The 21,004-nt window shown below is 35.5% G+C and overlaps 1 protein-coding gene across 1 annotated transcript in view; it reads right to left on the reverse strand.

Moving 5' to 3' along the window:
- Positions 1 to 17,558, reverse strand: part of LOC150102372 (uncharacterized) — a 211,795-nt gene extending 194,237 nt beyond the window's left edge. Inside the window, exon 1 of the mRNA XM_090399565.1 lies at positions 17,362 to 17,558. Within this exon, the coding sequence (XP_090255691.1) occupies positions 17,362 to 17,558 (197 nt within the window). The remainder of the gene's footprint in view (positions 1 to 17,361) is intronic.
- Between the last annotated feature and the right edge of the window lie 3,446 nt (positions 17,559 to 21,004).

Raw genomic sequence — 21,004 nt, forward strand, 5'->3', positions numbered from 1 at the left:
CACACTTAATTTCTAAACAAATAATTGTTTAGAAACTATTCCAGGTAAGGTCTTCTAAATAAGCAAATAAAACAACTATAGCTAGAGAGTCAGTTAGTATATTTAACAGTGAGTTTATTTTATATTTTAATTATAAATTACCATATTTTTTGATAGATAACATGCACCTAATGTATAACGCACACAACCAACGTTTTTATCACTCCTTTTATGTATAGATAACACGCATGCATCAACTAGCGGTAGAGTTAGGAAGTACAGACAGAGGACAGAGGAATTCTTTAAAAGCACGTGCATTGCTAGTAGCAGTGGTCGATTATTCCGTACATCCTGTTTTAAAATCTTTCATAAAGTAAATTATTATTTGTTTATATTTTGTTATTAGATCTGAATTACTCATGAAAGACAGAAGTACTTCTCAGAGAAAATTATTATTATTATTATTATTCGGGCCTCCAAGGAGTCAAAAGACTCATCGAGGGAGGTCCTTCCTAAGACATAAAGTCTGTCAAGACTCATCAAGGGGAGGTCCCTCCCTGAGAAACACAAAGTCTATCATACCACTCTTTAAACTCACTGACCGTTCTCGCTCCCAAATGACTTATTGAATGAAATCTTACACAGTGCATTTCAAGCTTGAAGTGGTAGAAGTAGCAAAGGAAAAAGGGAATCGTGAAGCTGGTAGATTGTTCAGTGTTGGAGAAAGTAGTGTTCATGAATGGCAAAAGGCTGAAACAGTCCTGAAATGTTTACATATGAGGAAACGTGCTATCAAAAGAAACTGTTTGATTGGGTTGTTAGTGAAAGAGCTAAAGGTATGATAATATTTACTGTCCATGTGTTGCAGGAATCGAAAAGAATTGCGCAAAACGATAATATAAAGGATTTCAAGGACTACCCATCTTGGGTTTTTGGATTTATGAAGAGAAACAATTTAAGTGTGCACTCCTCCGCTAGTGTTGGACAAAATTTGCCATGCGACTGGAAAGCGAAAGTAGCTAAATTTCGTTTGTTTCTGAGAGAAAACTTGTGTAGGGTTGATGCTTGTCACTTTGGGAATATGGATGAGGTTACTGTAAGTTTTGACATGCCTAGTTCTAGGATTGTGAATCTGAAGGGAGCCAAAGAGGTTTCAGTTGCTACAACAGGGCACAAAATGTCTAACTTTACTGTGGTTCACTGCGTAACTGCAGATGGTTCCAAACTGCCACCGATGGTGATTTTCAAAAGAAAGAAAGACTGTTCCAAAAGATTGTTTATTCCAAAGATATTATTGTTACTGCTAATGATAAAGGTTGGATAAATTCCGAGGTTATGAAATTTTGGTTGGTAAATGTGTGGCGAAGAGAAAAATGGCATTTTTCAACCCAAAATCTTTGTTAGTGTTGGTTGGATTCGTGTAGGGCGCACACAACAGAAGAAGTTAAAACAATTGTAAGTATTCCAAATTGGTCGTCATTCCAGGTGGTTTAACAAAAAAACTCCAACCCCTTGATCTTGCAATAAATAAGCCATTCAAAGACAATTTGTGGGCTAAGTGGGAAGACTGGATGATGAATGGCATCCATGAATATAACAAAACAGGGCAGATGAAAAGAAAGTCATATAAAGATATAGTTATGTGGATTGTAGAAAGTTGGGCTGCTGTAAGTAAAAACTGTGTTAGAAATGGTTTCATTAAAGCACAAGGGAATGCAGTGGTGTCTGGTGACAATGATTATGAAGCACAAGAAATACCAAACGAAATTTTTAATGCAATTGATTCTTTCAATATTGAGTCTGTTGAAGAATTTTTTGGACTTGAATAGTGTAATGTTCAATAAAAAACCTAACAAAGAAACATGATATAAACATAGTGATGGGTGACTTCAATGCAAAAGTGGGAAGAGGGGGTTATGGAGAAATTGTTGGCGAACATGGCTTAGGCACCAGAAATGACAGAGGAGATCGCCTAGTCCAGTTCTGTCAGGAAGAAGATCTAACAATAGCAAATACCTGGTTTAAACTTCCACCCAGAAGACTGTACACTTGGAAATCGCCTCAAGATAACCAACATAACATTGTCAGAAATCAAATTGATTATATACTGATAAATAAAAGATTCCACAGTAGTATAAAGAGTGCAAAGACTTATTCTGGAGCAGATATCTCATCAGACCACAATCCCATAGTTGCAGAAGTACGTCTTAGATTAAAATAAGCTAAAAAATCACAAAAGAAGAAAAAGAAAATTGATGTAGAAAAACTGAAAGACCCGAACATAAATAAAAGTGCCAAGACACAGCTTAACCTGCAATTACAACAGATTAACATAGAAGAAAATAAAAGTGTGGAATCTCTTTGGAATAGCTTAAAGAATGCCATCGTAACAACAAGTATTGAAGAAGTAGGTTATGTGAATAATATAAAACAACAGGAATGGATGACAGATGAGATTCTTTCTCTTATTGATACAAGAAGAATGTACAAAAACAAAGACCTTGCCAGGTATACAGAAACACATAACATCATCAAGAAAAAAATAAAAGAAGCCAAGGAAAATTGGATGAAAAATTTATGTACTGCTTCAGAAGAAACATGATAATTTCAATCTGTATAAAGAAACTCAACAAAATTTCTGTAAAACTGAGGAAAAAGCAAATAGTGTCTCTAAGAGACGAAAATGGAAAAATAGTTCTAGAAGAAGAGAATAAAGCACAGATTTGGATAAAATATGTAACAGAACTTTTCAATGATACTAGACAGAAGCCTATAAATATAAAAGATAACATTCAAGGACCAGCAATCATGAAATGTGAAATAGAGAATGCTATACGAACAAGTAAAACAGGAAAAGCCAGTGGACCAGATGGTGTGCAAACAGAATTTTTAAAATTAATAGAACTAGATAACATCAAACTTCTTGAAAAACTATTTAATAAAATATATGAAAGTGATGAATTCCCATCAGATTGGCTCAAATCTACATTTATCACTGTCCCAAAGAAACCCAAAGCGAATTCCTGTGGTGACTTCCGACTTATTAGTCTAATGAGCCAAACATTAAAAATATTTTTGAAAGTAATTCAGAATCGTATTTATAGAAAAAGTGAAGAAACTCTAAGTGAAACACAATTCGGCTTTCGGAATGGTTTCGGTACTAGAGAGGTCTTTTTCTGTACCCAAATATTGATACAAAAATGCATAGAAAAACAGAAATCTGTCTTTATGTGTTTCATAGATTTTAAAAAAGCATTCGACAAAGTCAGACATACTAACTTAATAGAAGTCCTTCAACAAATAAGGCTAGACGAACAAGACATAAGACTAATAACAAATCTGTATTGGAATCAGTCAGCTACCGTTCAATTAGACAACATTACCACCAATGATATTAACATCAAAAGAGGAGTGAGACAAGGATGTGTGCTCTCACCACTCCTGTTCAACATATATGTAGAGATAATCTTTAAAAAAGCATTGGAAGAATGTCCAGAGGGAATCACAATAAATGGAAAGATTGTTAACAACCTACGATATGCAGATGACACCGTGCTAATTGCAGATAACATTATGGATCTCCAAAAACTCATTGACAGAGTATACATAGAAAGCCAAAGAATGGGAATAAATATAAACATCAACAAGACAAAATGCATGATCATCAGCAAACATCCAGCCTCATCAATGAAACTGACACTCAATGAGAAAAATATTGATCAAGTGTCAAGATATAAATATCTTGGTTGCTGGCTTAATGAACGGTGGGATCCAGAAATAGATATAAAGACAAGGATTGAAGTTGCATGGCAGTCCTTCATGAAAATGAGAACACTATTCTGCAATAAAGACCTAAACATGGAAGTCAGATGTCGAATGCTGAAATGCTACGTCTGGTCTATTCTGCTCTATGGATTTGAAACATGGACATTGAAGGCGACAACCATCAATAAAATCGAAGCCTTTGAGATGTGGCTATACAGAAGAATGCTAAAGATATCATGGACAGAAAAAATTACCAATGAAGATGTCTTAAAATCCATTGGCAAAGCTAAACATCTTGTACAAATAATCAAGAAACGAAAAACATCATATCTTGGCCACATCATGAGAAACAGCAAATACCAACTTCTACAAACTATTTTGATAGGAAGAATTGATGGCAAAGGAACTAGAGGAAGAAAAAGAATATCATCGTTTGACAACATCAAGACGTGGACAGGAAAGAGCAGTGCACAACTGCTCAGATTAGCACAAGAACGCAGTTTGTTCGCCAAGATGGTCGTTGACCTTCGATAGAAGATAGCACAATAAGAAGAAGAATGTTCAATAAATATTAAGTAATACTTCTACCTTAGTTTTGTTATTACATTTGATTGACCTCTCATACCTTTCAAATGTATACAGCGCATGTTCATTTTTAACAAATTTAGACTTTTTTGTATAGCTAACGCGCGCGTTATCTATCGAAAAATATGATATATATATATATTTCAAAGTAGTGCTATAGGCAAGTGAACAAAGTCTTAATAAAATTAAAATAATTTTAAATAATAATGAAAATGAGAAGGGAAAACAAATTAGGAAATGAGAGATTTAAGCAATATGAAATAAGGAAAAAAAATCCTCTAATGCCTTTAATTCGCGAAGGGAGAAGTTGGAGCTCATTAGCCCTAACTAATTTTTTGAAGATTAACAGGCAAACTAGTCTTTCATCACAATGAAACAGCAAGATTTGTTCAACAGTAAATTTTTGAAGTGCGGGATTAAAAGCCCAAGCTAAATCAAACCTATTAATAATCTTTCTTTGAGCAGTCTAATATCAAGGAAGCAAACAACATTTCTATAGAACTAAACAAACATATAAATGAGAAAAGAACTGATAACAGCAGAATAAAAGTTAAGTACGGAAATGAGATGAAAAGGGAATAATACTAAAGGATGTGAACTTACCTGCCACAGGCCTATGCTGGTTCTGAGGCACTGAATGCATATAAGAAATTTTAATTGTTTTTATTTTATTCATTTATTTTCTTTCTCCAATTCTTGTTCTCTTTCTTATTTTGACAGTACAAGGGGATTGGGGGGGGCTGTCAAACACATCCAAACACAAGTGGTACAGTAGTAAGTAAGTGGTTACAACATTATTTACAATAAATTAGGATACATTACAAATGAGAACAGCTTAAATTTGGTAGGTGAATTATACAGGGAATAATAAATAAAATATGAAGAAAAAGATACTATACATAAGTTATATATAATAAATATGATCAGATGTTCCTCTGGTATCTTGTACAATCAACTGCTCTTTTGTGCAAGGTGATTGAAGAATGGGAAAGAAAGAAGGTATTCAATGGACTGGGTTGTCCCACACTCACAATTATCTGGTCCAGTGAGGTAGCCCCATTTGATGAGGTTTTGTTTGTAGCATCCTGTCGTTCGAAGTCTGTTGAGGCTTTTCCAAGTATTCCAGTCCAAGTGAGCACCACGTGGAAGATGTTCGGTTGTTGAAATACCAGTATTACTCTCGGTGTATAGTGCAAGCCATTGTTGAAGTCTTGTCTCTGGAGGATTTTTAAGTGGTTCAACAGTTGCTGGGAAGCTATGCCGGGTTCTTAGTCTTTGGGATACTGTGGTCAGGCTGAATAGCAGGTGGCGTTCATCATTCATTTGTCTGCTTCTTTCGTCAGCTGAGAATGCAGATCTTCGAATTGAAGGGGGGGGGGTGCAATACCAGCCAAAGTATACAGGTCTTTAAGTGGTGTTGGTTTCAGGCATGATGTAATTAAGTGGCAGATTTTATTCAATGCTGGGTCAAGTTTTTCAGCATGGCAGGATCTGAACCATACCAGACAGGCATATTCAGCAGAAGAATAGCAAAGGGCAAAGGCAGAAGATCTCAGTGTACTAGGATCTGCACCCCATTTGGAGGAGGTAAGCTTTCTTAGTATGTTTCTTGCATTCACTTTTGCCTTTGTTTTTTCTATATGTCTTTCATATGAAAGGGTGAGATCGAGAGTCAAACCGAGGCAGACTGGGTTCCAGGAATATTCTAAATTAGAGCCTTCCCAAGAAATTTGTAGCTTCCTGTTGGCTTCCTTATTGTTAAGGTGGAAAAGGCCAGTCTGGATTTTCAAGGGGGTTTGGTTTTAATTGATTGCTGCTATAATATGTGGTTAGACTATTTAAGGCAAGTGATAGAGTAGTTTCAATGGACTTGAAATTTTTTGATTGAGTAGCTATGGCAAGTCATCAGCATAGATAAAATTTCTAGTTCCTGGAAAGACGGGGAGATCATTGACATAAATGTTGAAAAGTAATGGTGATAACACACTTCCTTGGGAAAGGCCATTTTTTGAGGAATGCCAGCAGCTCTCCCCTCCCCCCACCAAGTCCACAAAGAAGCATCTGTTTTCCAAGAGTGATTGGATCAGGAAAACAAGGCGATAATCTCTAGTTATTCTGTATATTTTATCTCTGAGTGCGAGATGGTTTATGGTATCATCTATATACACTATATTTTCTATATAGTGAGCAAGGTTGAGAATTTGTGATATACAGGATTTGCCTGGTCCAAAACCAGCTTGCTCAGCAATAAGATGGGGATCAATTAGGGGTTGTAGCCTATTCAAAATTAATCATTCGTAGAGTTTGAAGAGGTTGCTGAGTAGTGATATAGGTCTGTAATTTTTTGATTTGGTTGGAGTTTTCCCTGGTTTCAGAAAGGCTACCACTTTAGCATGCCTCCAGATAGTTGGTATCCTTAGGGTTCTGAGGCAAATGTTATAGCCACTGTTTAGTCCTGGATCCAAAATGTTTAATTTGTTCATTACAGATATCATCAAGGCCTGCAGATTTTCTAGGTTTTAATAGGCTTATGACAGCATTGAGTTCAGTGATGGTGAAATCTGAGTTAATCAGATTTTCTGATGATTTTCTAAGGAAGTTCTGATAAACACCTAGAACAAAAATGATAAAACAACTGATGGATGAACCAGTAGCAGAGTTATGAAGGTAACTTATATTATAATAAATTTAGTTTAATCCTTTATCCATGTGTAAGCAAACAAAGTTTGTGCCTGAAGTATCTTCAGGACTGAGGCAGCAGTAAAGGTGGACCAAGTTCTCATCACTTGTCTTAGTGTCTCCCATAATGAAAAACACATCTCATTGCAGACATGTATAATGCTATGCACTAAGGCAAGATTTCCCAAACTTTTTATTTCCGTGGCCGGTTATTTTAATACTTCATCTTCGTGACCCATTAAACTTTTTGTGGCCAATAGATAAAATAAAACAGATTTGAATGTTCATAGAGTTTTCATTTATTATTATTATAATAAAGAAGCATTTACTCTTACAAAAATATAAAGAAATTAAACTAATCCAAGTAATTTATTAATGAGAAATGTGATGCTTTGTTTGTTAACTAGAAACTTCAGGTTTGGAGGAAAAGATAACTTTATTCTTAAATCTAGTTCAACTTCCAATCGGTTTCTATATTTATTTTTTAGAAAAACCAGTGTTGAAAAGCCTGTTTTTCACACTTATAGGTTGTGACAAAAGGCATTAGAATTTTTTTTGCTTTTTCTGATAAAACTGGGTACTCCTGACAGCCATACAGCCAAAAATCCATCAGTGGTATTGTGTTCAAGATGTCTTTGAATGCCATATCACATGACAGTTCAATTATAGATTCAATATCTGAATATGGCAATTCTGTCTCAGATTCTGCGTTCACTGTAAAAGGGTTCCTTATCGATGCTTTGTTGTGTTGATTGGTGGGAAATATTCCTTCAGACTTGCCTGCAGTCCTAGCATATGTTCCTTGATAACCGCTGAAATCTCATCTGACATGAACTCATATTATACTCTTTTTGTAATTCTGTTAGCTTTGTAAAAGATTTATAATTCCCTGCTTCCACATGATGGGACCACAAATTGAGTTTTTTTGTTGCAGCTTCCACCTTCTCTTGCACTTTAAATACAGTTATATTGCCACCTTGTAATGTCAGATTTAAATTTTCAAAAAATCAAAAATGTCACAAACGTAGGCAACCTTGATTAATCAACTGACATCATGAAAACTGTTTTTGAATTCAAATATTACATCCCTAGCCATTGGAAGATGTTGGTCCTTCATTTCAATAAGTCTTCTCAAAATAACCCTCTTGACAGTCATTGCACCTCCAGTGTAAAAGAAGACGCTCATGTTCACTCCCCATTTCTTTGCACAATGCAGAGAATATTCTTGAATTCAATGGATGAGATTTTATAAAGTTTATAAATTTTACACACTCTTGCATAGTTTCATTTAAAAGCAATGGCATTCTTTTGAACACGGACGGAGCGCGTTTTTCATCTCTATTTATTAAATTATTTATTCATTAGTCCCAATGCTTCTCTGTGAATGCTACAATGCACCCATACACAGACTGGTGCTACGGCTTTGATCTTCGGAAAAAGTCCAGTATATGTGCCTGCCATAGCGGGCTCCATCGCTACTCAGTCCCACACATTTCTTCCATTCAATGCCCTTTTCATTGATGTAATTCTTCAGCTGTTGTTCTTGCTGTCAGAGGTTCACAAAAAAAAGAAATTCTGTATGAGTTGTATTGTCACAATAGTATCTCACAAAATACATTAAATTGGCATTGTCCGATATGTCTGTACTTTCATCAACTTGCAAGGAAAAAAAAATTGCACTCTTTTAAGTGATCTACGACAGTTTCTTTGATATCATCTGCCATCATTATGATGCTGCACTTCACTGTGTTATTTGATAGCGTCAGCATGTTTACTTGGCTCTCCTGTTTTTTTATCACATATTCGAGATGCTAACATTTTCACTGCTGGAACTATTAATTTCTCGGCAACTGTGTGAGGATAACCAGTTTCAGCAATTACTTTTGATATTTCATAAAAAGCCATTACAAGGTTTTCAGACTGAGCTCCCTGAGAAAAATTCGAAGACACAGTCTTCTTGGTAGCTATTAGTTCTCTCATTTTATTTATAAAGAAATCTATTGGCTTATTACTGTAGTTCGGATGTTTCAATTCCAAAGATAGCTTCAACTTTTAAGGTCTCATGGACTTGTTTGAAAGTGCCACACAACAAATAACACATAATGGTTTGTCATCAGCACCCTTGATAAAACCGAATTGTATGTAATCATCAGAATACTGTCGGGTCCAGTACATCATCTTTTTTGTAAGAGTAGTAGACAACACATTGTGTGGCCGTTTGTCAGTGCTGTTCTCAGAACTTGTGTCCGGCTGCATGTCACTTAATTGGTCATTGGTGCTAATCGAAGATTTTAACTAGCACATTGTTTGTTTGTTGTTTTATTACAAATTTATCCATCGTTAAATGGGTAATGGCAAGTGAGATGAAGAAAGAATAAAATAAATTATTTAGAAACAATTATAATAATTACAGTTGTTCAGCAGAGGGCAAGGTACACGTAATCAGTAAATACAAAAAAATATGCTCTCTCTCGATGCTTAACTCAAACTGAACAAGCAGAGCGAGTACATGGCAGGTGAGTAAAACAAACGGCACATACTCACCACGACCGCCAAATGATTCGGCTGGAGGTGTGGTTGCCGCAACGCAGCCTCGCCATTAATTGAATTACTTTACCGCGAACAAAGAGACTGTGAAATGGCGATGCGGACACGGACGAAGCACGTTTTTCATCTCTATTTATTAAATTATTTATTCATTAGTTCCAATTAAATGCTATTTACTTGTATTTTAGAGTTTCATGAAAAAAGAAAACCCAAAACTGAAACATGTAGGTTTTCGAGAGTTTTTTAGGCGACCCAGCATTTAGCTTTCGTGACCCGGTACCGAGTTGTGACCCACCTTTTGGAAAATGCTCCACTAAGGGAAGAGTCACTACCCAGACTGATTTCGACCTTTATTGAGGTCTCATCAGTGGAAGCCATACCCAGAGGTGGTGATACTAAGGTGAAAATAATGGAGAAGTCATATTTACCTATACGAGTTGCCAAAAGTGTCTCACCTTATTATTAAATTACTCTGGATTTAGAGAAAGATGTTGGAAGTTTTTTCCCACTTGGTTAGACTACAATAAATTTAGTTTAATCCTTTATCCAAGTGTAAACAAATAAAGTTTGTGCCTGAAGTATCTTCAGGACTGAGGGAACTCGTGGTAAAGGTGGACCAAGCTCTCATCATGTCTTAGTGTCTCCCATAATGCAAAGCACATTAATGAGTGCTTTGCATTTGCATACCACGAGTTCTCAGTCCTGAAGGTACTTCAGGCTCAAACTTTGTTTGTTTACACTTGGATAAAGGATTAAACTAAATTTATTATAGTCTAACCAAGTGGGAAAAAACTTCCAACATCTTTCTCTAAATCCAGAGTAATTTAATAATAAGGGGAGACCACCTTTTGGCAACACATATAGGTAAATATGACTTCTCCATTACTTCCACCTTAGTATCAACACCTCTGGGTCTGGCTCCCACTGACGAGAGCTCAATAAAGGTCGAAACCAGTCTGGGTAGTGGCCCTTCCCCTTAGTGGATAGCATTATACATGTCCGCAAGGATCTGCTTTGCATTATGGGAGACACTAAGAAAAGTGATGAGAGCTTGGTCGACCTTTACCATGAGTTGCCTCAGTCCTGAAGACACTTCAGACGCAAACTTTGTTTGCTTACACTTGGATAAAGGATTAAACTAAATTTATTATAGTCTAACCAAGTGGGAAAAAAAATTACAACAGCAATTTATATTCTTTTTTCTTTTATTCACATATGTTCTTTCTTGTGGTTATATCAGTTGCTTTAATATTATTTTTGTTACAGGTATTTATCAGAACTTTCCAGCACCACAACCCCCATATAATATTTTTTTTAAGTCTACTCAGAACTTTGATTACTTATCTACACTAGTCTTAAAATTTTAATTTTCATTTCATAATCAATGACTACAATGAACACTAATAAAAAATGAGTGACATTAGCATCCCTGTAAGGTTTGCTTTTGCTACTGGTTAATTTCAAAACAGGAAAATGTACTGCATGCAGCTATATATATATATATATATATATAGGAGGCATTTGAAGAAATAAATAACCTTCATGTCAATAAGAAGACATAATTTGATTACATCACCATGCATCTTAAGGGAATGCTCCAGGGAATTAGCAGTAGCATTAGCATGCCTATTTAATAAATCTTACAACAGCACAGGTTCCAAGGTAGTGGAAAGAAGATACGGCTGTGGCTACAAACTATAGGCCAATCTATATATCAGAGTTGTGGCAAAGGTACTAGTAAGAACTAGGATACAGAAATGGGTTGATAGTAGTAGTAGTGTTCTCTGTGGTTATGAGCATGGGTTTATTAAAGGGAGATCATGTTTTACTATCTAACTTATATACTATAACAAGGTGACAAATGTCTTGAACAAGGGAGATGCATATACAGTGGTATACTTAGAACTTGCAAAAACTTTTGATAGACTGCCACAATGATATTCTGAGTTGGATCCATGACTGGTTGTCAGACAGATATCAGAAAGTTGTGTATGGAGGTGCAGGGGTCAGTTTTGGGACCATTGTTATTCAATTTGTATATTAATGATACTGGGTTGGATTTAGCTGGTGATGTGCAGATGATGCAAAAGTAGGGAAGAGACATGCAGATTCAAGCAAATCTTATGGTTACAGGAGAACTTGAATTGATTGCAAGAATGGGAAGGTAAGTGAAAATGGCATTTCAATGTTGCAAACTGTAAGGTTTTGAAATATGACAAGCTATATTAACAAGTTCTGAAGATGATACATTAGATAATGGCAATGATGCAGAGGATCCTGATATGCCAAGATTTGTATAAGGCCTCATATGGATTATTGTGCAGAGATTTGATCACTGGGTTTTCATTGGTGATGAGGATATGTTAGAAAGGGTCCAGAGAAGAGTCCCAAAGGTGGTCAGTGGTCTTTGGGATGTGAGTATGATGCCAGATTGACAATGTAAACTGCAAAGCCTCATGAACAGGAAAGAGGAGAGGAGGACATGATCAAGACATATAAGCTAGTTAGGGGTTGTTCTCAGGTTGACTTGGAAGAGATTTTTCACAGAATGGGAGAGGGGAGAGTAGAACAAGAGGCCATCGCTGGAAACCATATAACAACGGTGTGAGCAGAGGAGTGAAAAGCAGTTTCTTTACACAAAGAGTAGTTCGTGAGTGGAATGCACTGCCTGAGTGTTTTGTGAATGTAGACATACTGAATCAGTTTAATACACAGTTGGATGAGCTTTGTGTGTGATGATGTGTACTACCTCCCATGATAAGTCTCTGACTCCAAATATTATTATTATTATTATATATATATATATATATATATATATATATATATATATATATATATATATATATATATATATATATAAAATAGTGGAGAATATATGGGAATATAACCAAGATCTGTATTTAAGTTTTGTCGATTTGGAAAAAGCATATGACAAGGTGCCAAGAGAGAAGCTATTGAATACGCTACAGTTATATGGTGTGTCAATGGGGCATTGTATCAAGCAATACTTAGTCTTTATTTGAGTTGTAAGTCAGCAGTTAGAATTGAAGGAAGTACAGGAAGATGGTTTAATGTCAAATCTGGTGTAAGACAAGGATGTACATTATCCCCTCTGTTATTCATTATCTATAGGGATCACATTATGAAGGAAAGTGGTATTAAACATGATATCAAAATTGGAGATCTTAATGTCAGCTCTTTGCTTTATGCGGACGATGTTATACTTCTAAATAAATCTGCTACAAATCTGCAAGATTCTCCGAATTGAATCTTGCAAATTTGTTGATTTGTTGAACTAAATTGAATAACTGCTGTAATAGATATGGCACGAAGGTCAGCAATAAAAAGACAAAGACAATGAAAATAGGCAGAATCATTGAAAATGTCAACTGTGTTGTGAATGGAGAACCTGTGGAACAAGTAAAACATTTCAGCTACTTAGGCACGATTTTTAGTGAAGATGGTAAATTAAATATGGAAATAGACAACAGAATCAATAAAACTGTTATGGTAGGAAGTCACTTGAATAAATTCATATGGAATAAGAGAGAAATTAGTCGGAACACTAAATTAACTGTATACAAGACAGTGTTCAAACCAGTTTTAACTTATGGATCTGAGAGCTGGGTCAGAAGTAAAACACTTGACCAAAGACTAGAGACCGCAGATATGAGAGTCCTGAGAAAGATTAGATGCGTGAACAGATGGCATCAATGGCAATATCATATTAAAAACGAGGATATTAGGAAAGAACTTGACATTGTCAGCATCCAGGAATGCGTTAGCAGAGCTAATCTCAGATGGTATGGTCACTTAAACAGAATGGGCGAGGAAAGATTAGCAAAACAAGTGTTCTCTGCCAAGTTGGCAGGAAAACGACCCACAGGAAGACCAAGATATAGGTGGATTGATACAGTACAAAGTGCCTTAGATGATAGAAATATAAGATCTGGTAATGTTGGGGTCTTGACAAGTAACAGACTGATTTGGAGGAAAATTGTAGATAGGAAGTTAGTAATGATGTAAATTTTTCATGTAGTACTATCATACCCTGTACACCCCTTGAGGGTACATGGCAGGAATTTGATGATGATTATTATTATACTCCTAATCCCAAGTAAGCAAACAGTTAGGGTTGTGCCTGAAATGGATGCAAACTTAATTGTTTGCTTACTTGGGATTAGGAGTAAAATAACCAAGTTTATAAAATTACTTGGTAACCCTAAAATACATTATTCCCAAGGTAAAAAAAACTTATTTATATCTCCTCCAGAGATCATTCAAAATAAAAACACCTTGTAGCAACTTGCATAGGTAAAGTTGATAAGGCTCTGTGTTACTAAAACCTTGGTATTTAGGGTCTAGCTACTCACTGAGGAGACCTCAAAAAAGGTTGAAACCGGTCTGGGTAGTGACACCTATAATGTATTGCAGTATATATCTCTTAGTGAGATGTACTTTACATTATGGTAAATACTAAGAATAGTGATCAGAGCTTTACCCACCTTTACAATGAGCTGCCCTGGTGTTGCACCACCTTTAGACTTGAACAACGTTTCAGGCGCAAACTTAACTGTTTGCTTACTTGGGATTAGGAGAAAAATAACCAAGTTTATAAAATTACTTGGTAACCCTAATATACATTATTCCCAAGGTAAAAAAAAACTTATTTACATATATAAGAAGAGAGAGAGAGGCTCATGGACACATATCAAAAAAGTGATTTATGGAGGAGTTGAGTCCAGGAGAAGGCAAATGAGCAGTGATCACAGGACTCAGTACTTGATCCTTTATTGAAAGTTTATTTTTCACTTGGTTAGAGTATAATAAAATTAGTTTAATCCTTTTTCCAAGTGTGAGCAAACAAAGTTTGCGCCTGAAAGTATCTTCAGGCCAGTCCTGAAGATACTTTCAGGTGCAAACTTTGTTTGCTCACACTTGGAAAAAGGATTAAACTAATTTTATTATTGATCCTTTATTGTTTAATTTGTATGAATGATAATAAGAAATGAGTTCACAGGAAATATTCAGGTGTTCCCTGATAATGATAAACTGGGAAGAGTGATGGTAAATGAATGTGACATAGAGATCCTGCAGGAAGACTTAAACAGACTAGCAGTATGGGCAAAGGTGAATGGCTGCTGGTTTAATGTGGCCAAGTGTAAGGTGGTGCACTCTGGGAAGAAGGGATCGCAAGCTGTGTACTATATTGATGGAAATAAATGGCAGGAAACTGATGAGGCCAAGGACTTTTGGGGTGATTGCAGACAGAATGTTGAAGTTAGAGGAAATATTGAGAACGTTACCAAAACAGTACATAACATTACAAACATGCAACAATAACTTCTCTAACCCTGCTCACAAGCAGGGTTAGAGAAATTATTGTTTCCCTATATAAGGCTTTAATAAGGCCACGTCTAAACTTGGTAACTCATAAACCTTTATCCTATCTTCGTAGGGAGTATTTGACCTGTCGCCATCTTGGTCACTCATCTCTGAGTGACCAAATCTGTACAAAGTAGTCAAGATGTGGCAAAATCATAGTCATATAAAGAGAGATAATAACTTCCTTATCTTTACTTGTTTATTTACGTGTTTGTCAACATCTATGTAATTTGTTGAGCTATTTTACCAACTTCTGCAATATGTCCTCTAGACTTTAACTCTTTGTCCACAATTATCCACAAGTCTCTAGCCTCATCAATTCCTGCAAACCAATACCATCAATATGCTACACCATATGCAACCTTTTCAACCCAAAGTGCATAACCTTACATTTTGCAACATTGACAATCATTATCCTTTGCCCACAATGCCAATTTATGTAAATCATCCTGCAGGATATCTACATCACCTTTATCAACTATAGCTCTCCCCAGCTTTGCATCATCATCAAACAGCTGAATAGCCCCTCTTAAATCTTTCTCTCTGTCATTTATATACAAATTAAAGAGTGGTGGTCCTAGTACTGAACTCTGAGGTACTCCACTAGTCACCATCATTTGCCTAGACTCCATCCACCATATACTGCTCTCTGGTGTCTGTCCATCAGCCATCCTCCTATCCATGCTACTAGCCTCGTATCCATCCTCTCCAGTTTTTGTAATAGTTTTTCCTTGTAGTATGCTGTTCAAATGCCTTGGCACAGCTGAGCAGTATCATGGTATAGACATTTTTATCCAATTCTGCTGTCACTATCATAAAATGTGAATAAGTTACTAAAACAGGACCTACCCTTTACAAAGCCATGCTTGTCCACTATAGAATATTGCATCCCTATCCATCCACTCTTGTATTTTATCTTTCAGCAACATTTTCAATACTTTAACAACCACTTCCAATATATTAACTGGTCTGTAGTTTGCTACCTGTCTTAGAGTCACCTTTATGCAATGGCACTATCTTACCCTCTTTCCACTCCCTCGGAACCCTGCCAGAGATGAGACTTAGATTAAACAATGAAAAAATAAATGAATGAATGAATATAATGAACTAATAATGTCTGTTTTTATAAATATTGATTTCATGGTATTAGAACTAATGCCATTTATTTTAAAATACCAGATACTAAAGGAGATATTCAAATTAAACAATTAAAAATCATTCAGATATGATACCAACATATAATATATTAAGCTGCATGTAGACCACTTGTGCCTAAATTAGCTTTTTTTTATCTATATTTCTAGCAGATGGAACAGTGGAAAGGGTTCAGAGGCTAGTTCGTACATTAGTATCTCAGATATGGATGTTGGCTATGAAGATAACTGGCAGACTACAGATTCCCTCAGTCTCTATCTTCAGAGCTTGGTAATTAGGGAGGAAAAAAAAAGGGGGGGGGGTGACAGAACTGACTTGTAACCTGACAATAATAGTTTACACTAGATAGATAAAGAATGAATGACAGAAAAATTAAAACATTTGAAAGGTATATGATTGTCTTATGCTCAACAGAAAGCATACAGTATCTGTTGAGTGCCCTTAGAGCTTTTAAGAGGCCCATGTCACTCCATGTCTCCTTACATTGCAGTTTCACAGTATGATAACTCCAGTTATGGAACTCATCTCTGAAAGTTGCATAGACATGCCGTAAGCAAGAAATAAAGAAATGATATTTCATATTGAAAATTATATAGAGTGGAATATTCTTTGGAGAGATGCACTAACACCAAATGAGTTTAGGAAATAAGATATTGTAACACTGGTACTCTGAACAGAGTTCCCAATCATGCGATTCCATGGAGGTGTGCAGTGTTAATGACATTCATTTATTTTATCTTGTACGATTATTATTAACAAACATTCTCGTTTTCTTAATAAAATATTATAGTATACTATACTATATTTTAGTACATGCAAATACCTTATGATTGCAATCAAGTGCGCATACAAAGAAAGGAACACATAACAATGACAAAAAAAAAAAAAAAATAGCCGGATTAATTTTCTAATGGATAAAAATTAGCAAAAAAGTATTTTAAGAATAATTTTGTTACATTTAATGTAATAATAACATTCTCGAAAAAAAGTACACCATGCACATGAACTTACTTAACTAACTAAAAAGTATCATTGGCAGGAATTCTCCAAATTTTCCAAATTTTATTTTTAGAAAACTTATTCGTTCCATTGCCCCATGTTCAAACCATATTATCACTTCGAGTCCACCTGCTACACACAGGGTAGATGTACATTAAACAAGTTGAAAAGAAACACACAATGTATATATCACAAAAGGATAAATTAAATTTTTATTTATTTACTTTTTTTTATAAATTTTGAAAAACAGAACAGAAGAGCACGTACTTGAGTGAAAATTTTAAGCTATCTCTTTCCTTCTGAATTGCTTCATTATCAGAACACAAAAATAAGTTTTCACGTTCTGGTAACCATAGCACCTTATCTTCTACATTTTGAAAAAGAAAATGGTCTTTATGGCGAGCATAATATGACAATCCATGACAGGGCTTTTTACAATTCAAATCAATCGCATGAGTAGCCATTAAATTATATTATAATCCTTTTAGGCGTCAATAGATGGCAGCAGCACATAAAATCAATGATACTGTACTTATATTTCTCAGAGTGGGAGGGGGGGGAGGAGTCCGAAGAGGGGAAATAAAAACTAAATTCACATTTACACGAAAGATGAATAACACAAAAAGCCAGTAACGTTTGATAAAGTTAGTAGCATATTGATTGCAGTCAGTAACTAGAAAGAGAGAAACATTTATTATTATTATGTGACACCTCCAGGGAATCCAAAGACTCATCGAGGGAGAGCGTGCCAACAGCATCGAACGATTGAACCACTTCCACCTACTAATCGCGCTCAAACTTGCTTAACTTTTTGCGTTAGCCATTAGTAGCAGAGGCTCTATCAATCGACCAACCTTCGCTTTTTTGAATTTTATTCTATTTAGCCGATTTCAGATTAAGTTTATTTTTGGCGTGAGCAAGAAGGCTTTTATTCTCCAAGAAGAAATTTGGCGAAGAACAAAATCAACTGTAAGTCATTCATAAGTGTATACAAATAGCTGCTCTTTAGGATTAGGAATACTGCTTTCCTCGAATACGCTGCAGGGAAAAATGCAGTAAATTGTGGCGATGATCAAAAGAAAATACTCGTGGACCGTTTACTAACAAAAAAGTTAAGACTAAAATAATGCCATCTGTTTCCTTTGCGAAAGGACTTAGAGAATTTACTTGTTTATTTGGAAACTGAACTGCAGTGAGCTTCCTGGGCTCAAAGACTTAAGAATACAAAATGATAAGAAGGTATTGATCTGAAATAAAAAAAATGGCTTAAAATTAAAAGAATCCAAGGTATACGTGGATTTTGTAACCATGAATCCGGGATAAGATATTTAGCCATGTGCCTATAATTATGCTTAGTATGTAAATTGAGTCTGCTTTCCTGGCCAGTTTGTACCTCTATAAGAGATGAAAACCAGACTTTCCGGAAAGAAAAATCTTCAACTCCATAGACTGGCTAACTAACCTTCAGTCGAAAAACGTGATAAAGGTTATTCAAATCCTAGACAGACTAGAACGCAGGCCTTTCCAACCAAAGGACATCGTCAAAACTGACGGAGTTACCGAGGCTCCGCTTCTAAACTGTAAAAGGTATATATTATTTTTGAAATAGCTTGAGTTCTGTGGTTAATTTTGGAGTTACAGGATTAAAAAGTAGAGTTTTCCAGAGAGGGGAAGCACTTACTTTCATGAGTCAAAAGTGGACTTACGCAGGAACCAGAAGCAGAAGAAAGGCCTGAGAAACTTCCTTCATTGGTAGCTAGAGTGTAATAAAAATAAAATGAATCACTTGCAATTAATTCAATTAATTTTGTTTTGTAATTACATAACAAAAAATATTCATCTCAAGCAAATAGTTTTTACAGTTCTCCCCTCTACTCCCAAGCAAGATGTTTAGCCCCTCCAAATAGAAACATGTGGTTAAAGAAAACAGCCGATTTTTTTTAAATAAATAAAAAATAAAACACGTATTGTTTTATTTATTTATATAAAAGCTACTCATCTTACTTAAATATATTTCTATAATTGGACAGATAACTTCAACTAATAAAATTAGTGAAAGTTTAAAGAGTTTTGCTTGCTACCATTAGAAATAAAATGCATTCGAGGATGTCTTATTATTATTGTTGTTGTTGCATTATGTATTATTATTATTACCATTATTACTAGAAAGAGTAGTAGTAGTATTATAAAAATAAATCAAATAAATCCTTCTAATAATAGGCCTCTGTAGCTTATGGCAGTGACGTTTGCATCCTCTGTGATAGGTCACTCAAAGATAGATTTAAGTCAAGTATAGTCGCCGAGTAGAGGAAATTTTACTAATCCTTTCTTCGAGAAGTTCTCGAGATAGTCGATCTCTACCACGGGCAAGCAGGTTTTATCTCTAAGAATCTCGGGTTTTTCGTCCCATAAACTTAAGAAAATCGATCGTAAAATTTACACTATTTCAGACTAACATATCCTATTAGTGTTAGGGACCACACGATGCAACTCTAATTTGCCAGTCTCTTCATTGGCTGCCACTTATAATTATTGATAGTTTGGGGGTTAATATAATTAGAGATAACAGCCAACTATCTCTGATTGGTTATATGTAGAGATTGAACTGCCCACTCACTCTCCAAAAAATTAGATAGTGCTAAAACGGCTTCAGCTGCTCCTTATAAGGGAATAAAAGGCTTAGCTGATTTTTTTTTATTTTCGTCTAATGGCTTTTGCTCTCTATAGGGAAAAGATGAGGCAATTTTCTTCTTCTTAAGTAGCCTCTCCAATTTGGAGGTTATCAATAATGGTACACCAGAGTGTCTAATTCTCTGCCATTCTTTAGATCTCGTAATAGCTCTCGTTACTCATCCATTTCTTTACATCATCAACCCAAGATGTTCTTTGTCTGCCAGGAGATCTTCCCTCTAATTTTCCTTCCAGTATTTCCAGAGACGTTTTCCCTGCTGATCCTCTTAATATGCGTTCTGCCAACTTCCACTTTCTCTTTATAAGTTCTTCAATGTGTGCTCTTTCGATTCCCATTAACTTCAATACATCTTCATTAGTTATTTTCTCATTCCAAGAAATCTTCAGTGCTCTCCTATAGCACCACATCTAAAAGGCCTGTAATTTCTTGATTATGGATTTTGTATATATCCACCTCTCATATCCACAATTCAATGTAGACCATTAGTGATAGACTTGGTTCAGCTATCCATGATTAGCTACCAATGGAGATTGAACTTCTCCCACAGTCTTGAAAAGTAACATATGGATAAAGGCAATGTGCAGAGCTTGCTAGACGACTTAAATAGGTAGTCGGTATGGGCAAAAGATAATGGGCATCAGTTTAATGTGGAGAAATGTCAAGTTATGCATTTTGGGATAAATAGATTACAAGCTCTGTACCACAGAGATGGAACTGTATACTCCAGGAAATAGATGAAGCTAGAGATTTAGGGGTGATGATAGAGTTGAAGTTTAGAGGACATATCACTAAGAGTATCAACAGAATTCGATCAAAATGTAAAGGCTTATTATTCTTATTTTAGTCTGTTTACTTATTTCAGGAGTCATAGTAATTTATTATTCGACAATGCTTTTTTGCCTCAGCTATTCTTGATTTTATTTCCATAAACGTTGTTCCATCTTCTGTTATCAGCACTCCTAAATAATTATAAGCCTTTACAATTTGAACGAGCAGCTGTCACTTGAAATGTTTCATTTTTGGTCCTAAGAGGGTTTTCAGATTACATATGGGTTTTTAAACCCAGAGTAATTTAATAATAAGGTGAAATTTAATAATAACGTGAAACACCTTTTGGCAACTCGTATAGATAAATATGACTTCTCCGTTGCTTTCACCTTGGTATCACCACCTCTGGGTCTGGCTCCCACTGATGAGACCTCAATTAAGGTCGAACCC

The sequence above is a fragment of the Typopeltis vanoorti genome, chromosome 10 (assembly GCF_054136105.1).
Source record: "Typopeltis vanoorti isolate ZY-2024b chromosome 10, IOZ_Tvanoo_1.0, whole genome shotgun sequence".
Classification (NCBI taxonomy): domain Eukaryota; kingdom Metazoa; phylum Arthropoda; class Arachnida; order Uropygi; family Thelyphonidae; genus Typopeltis; species Typopeltis vanoorti.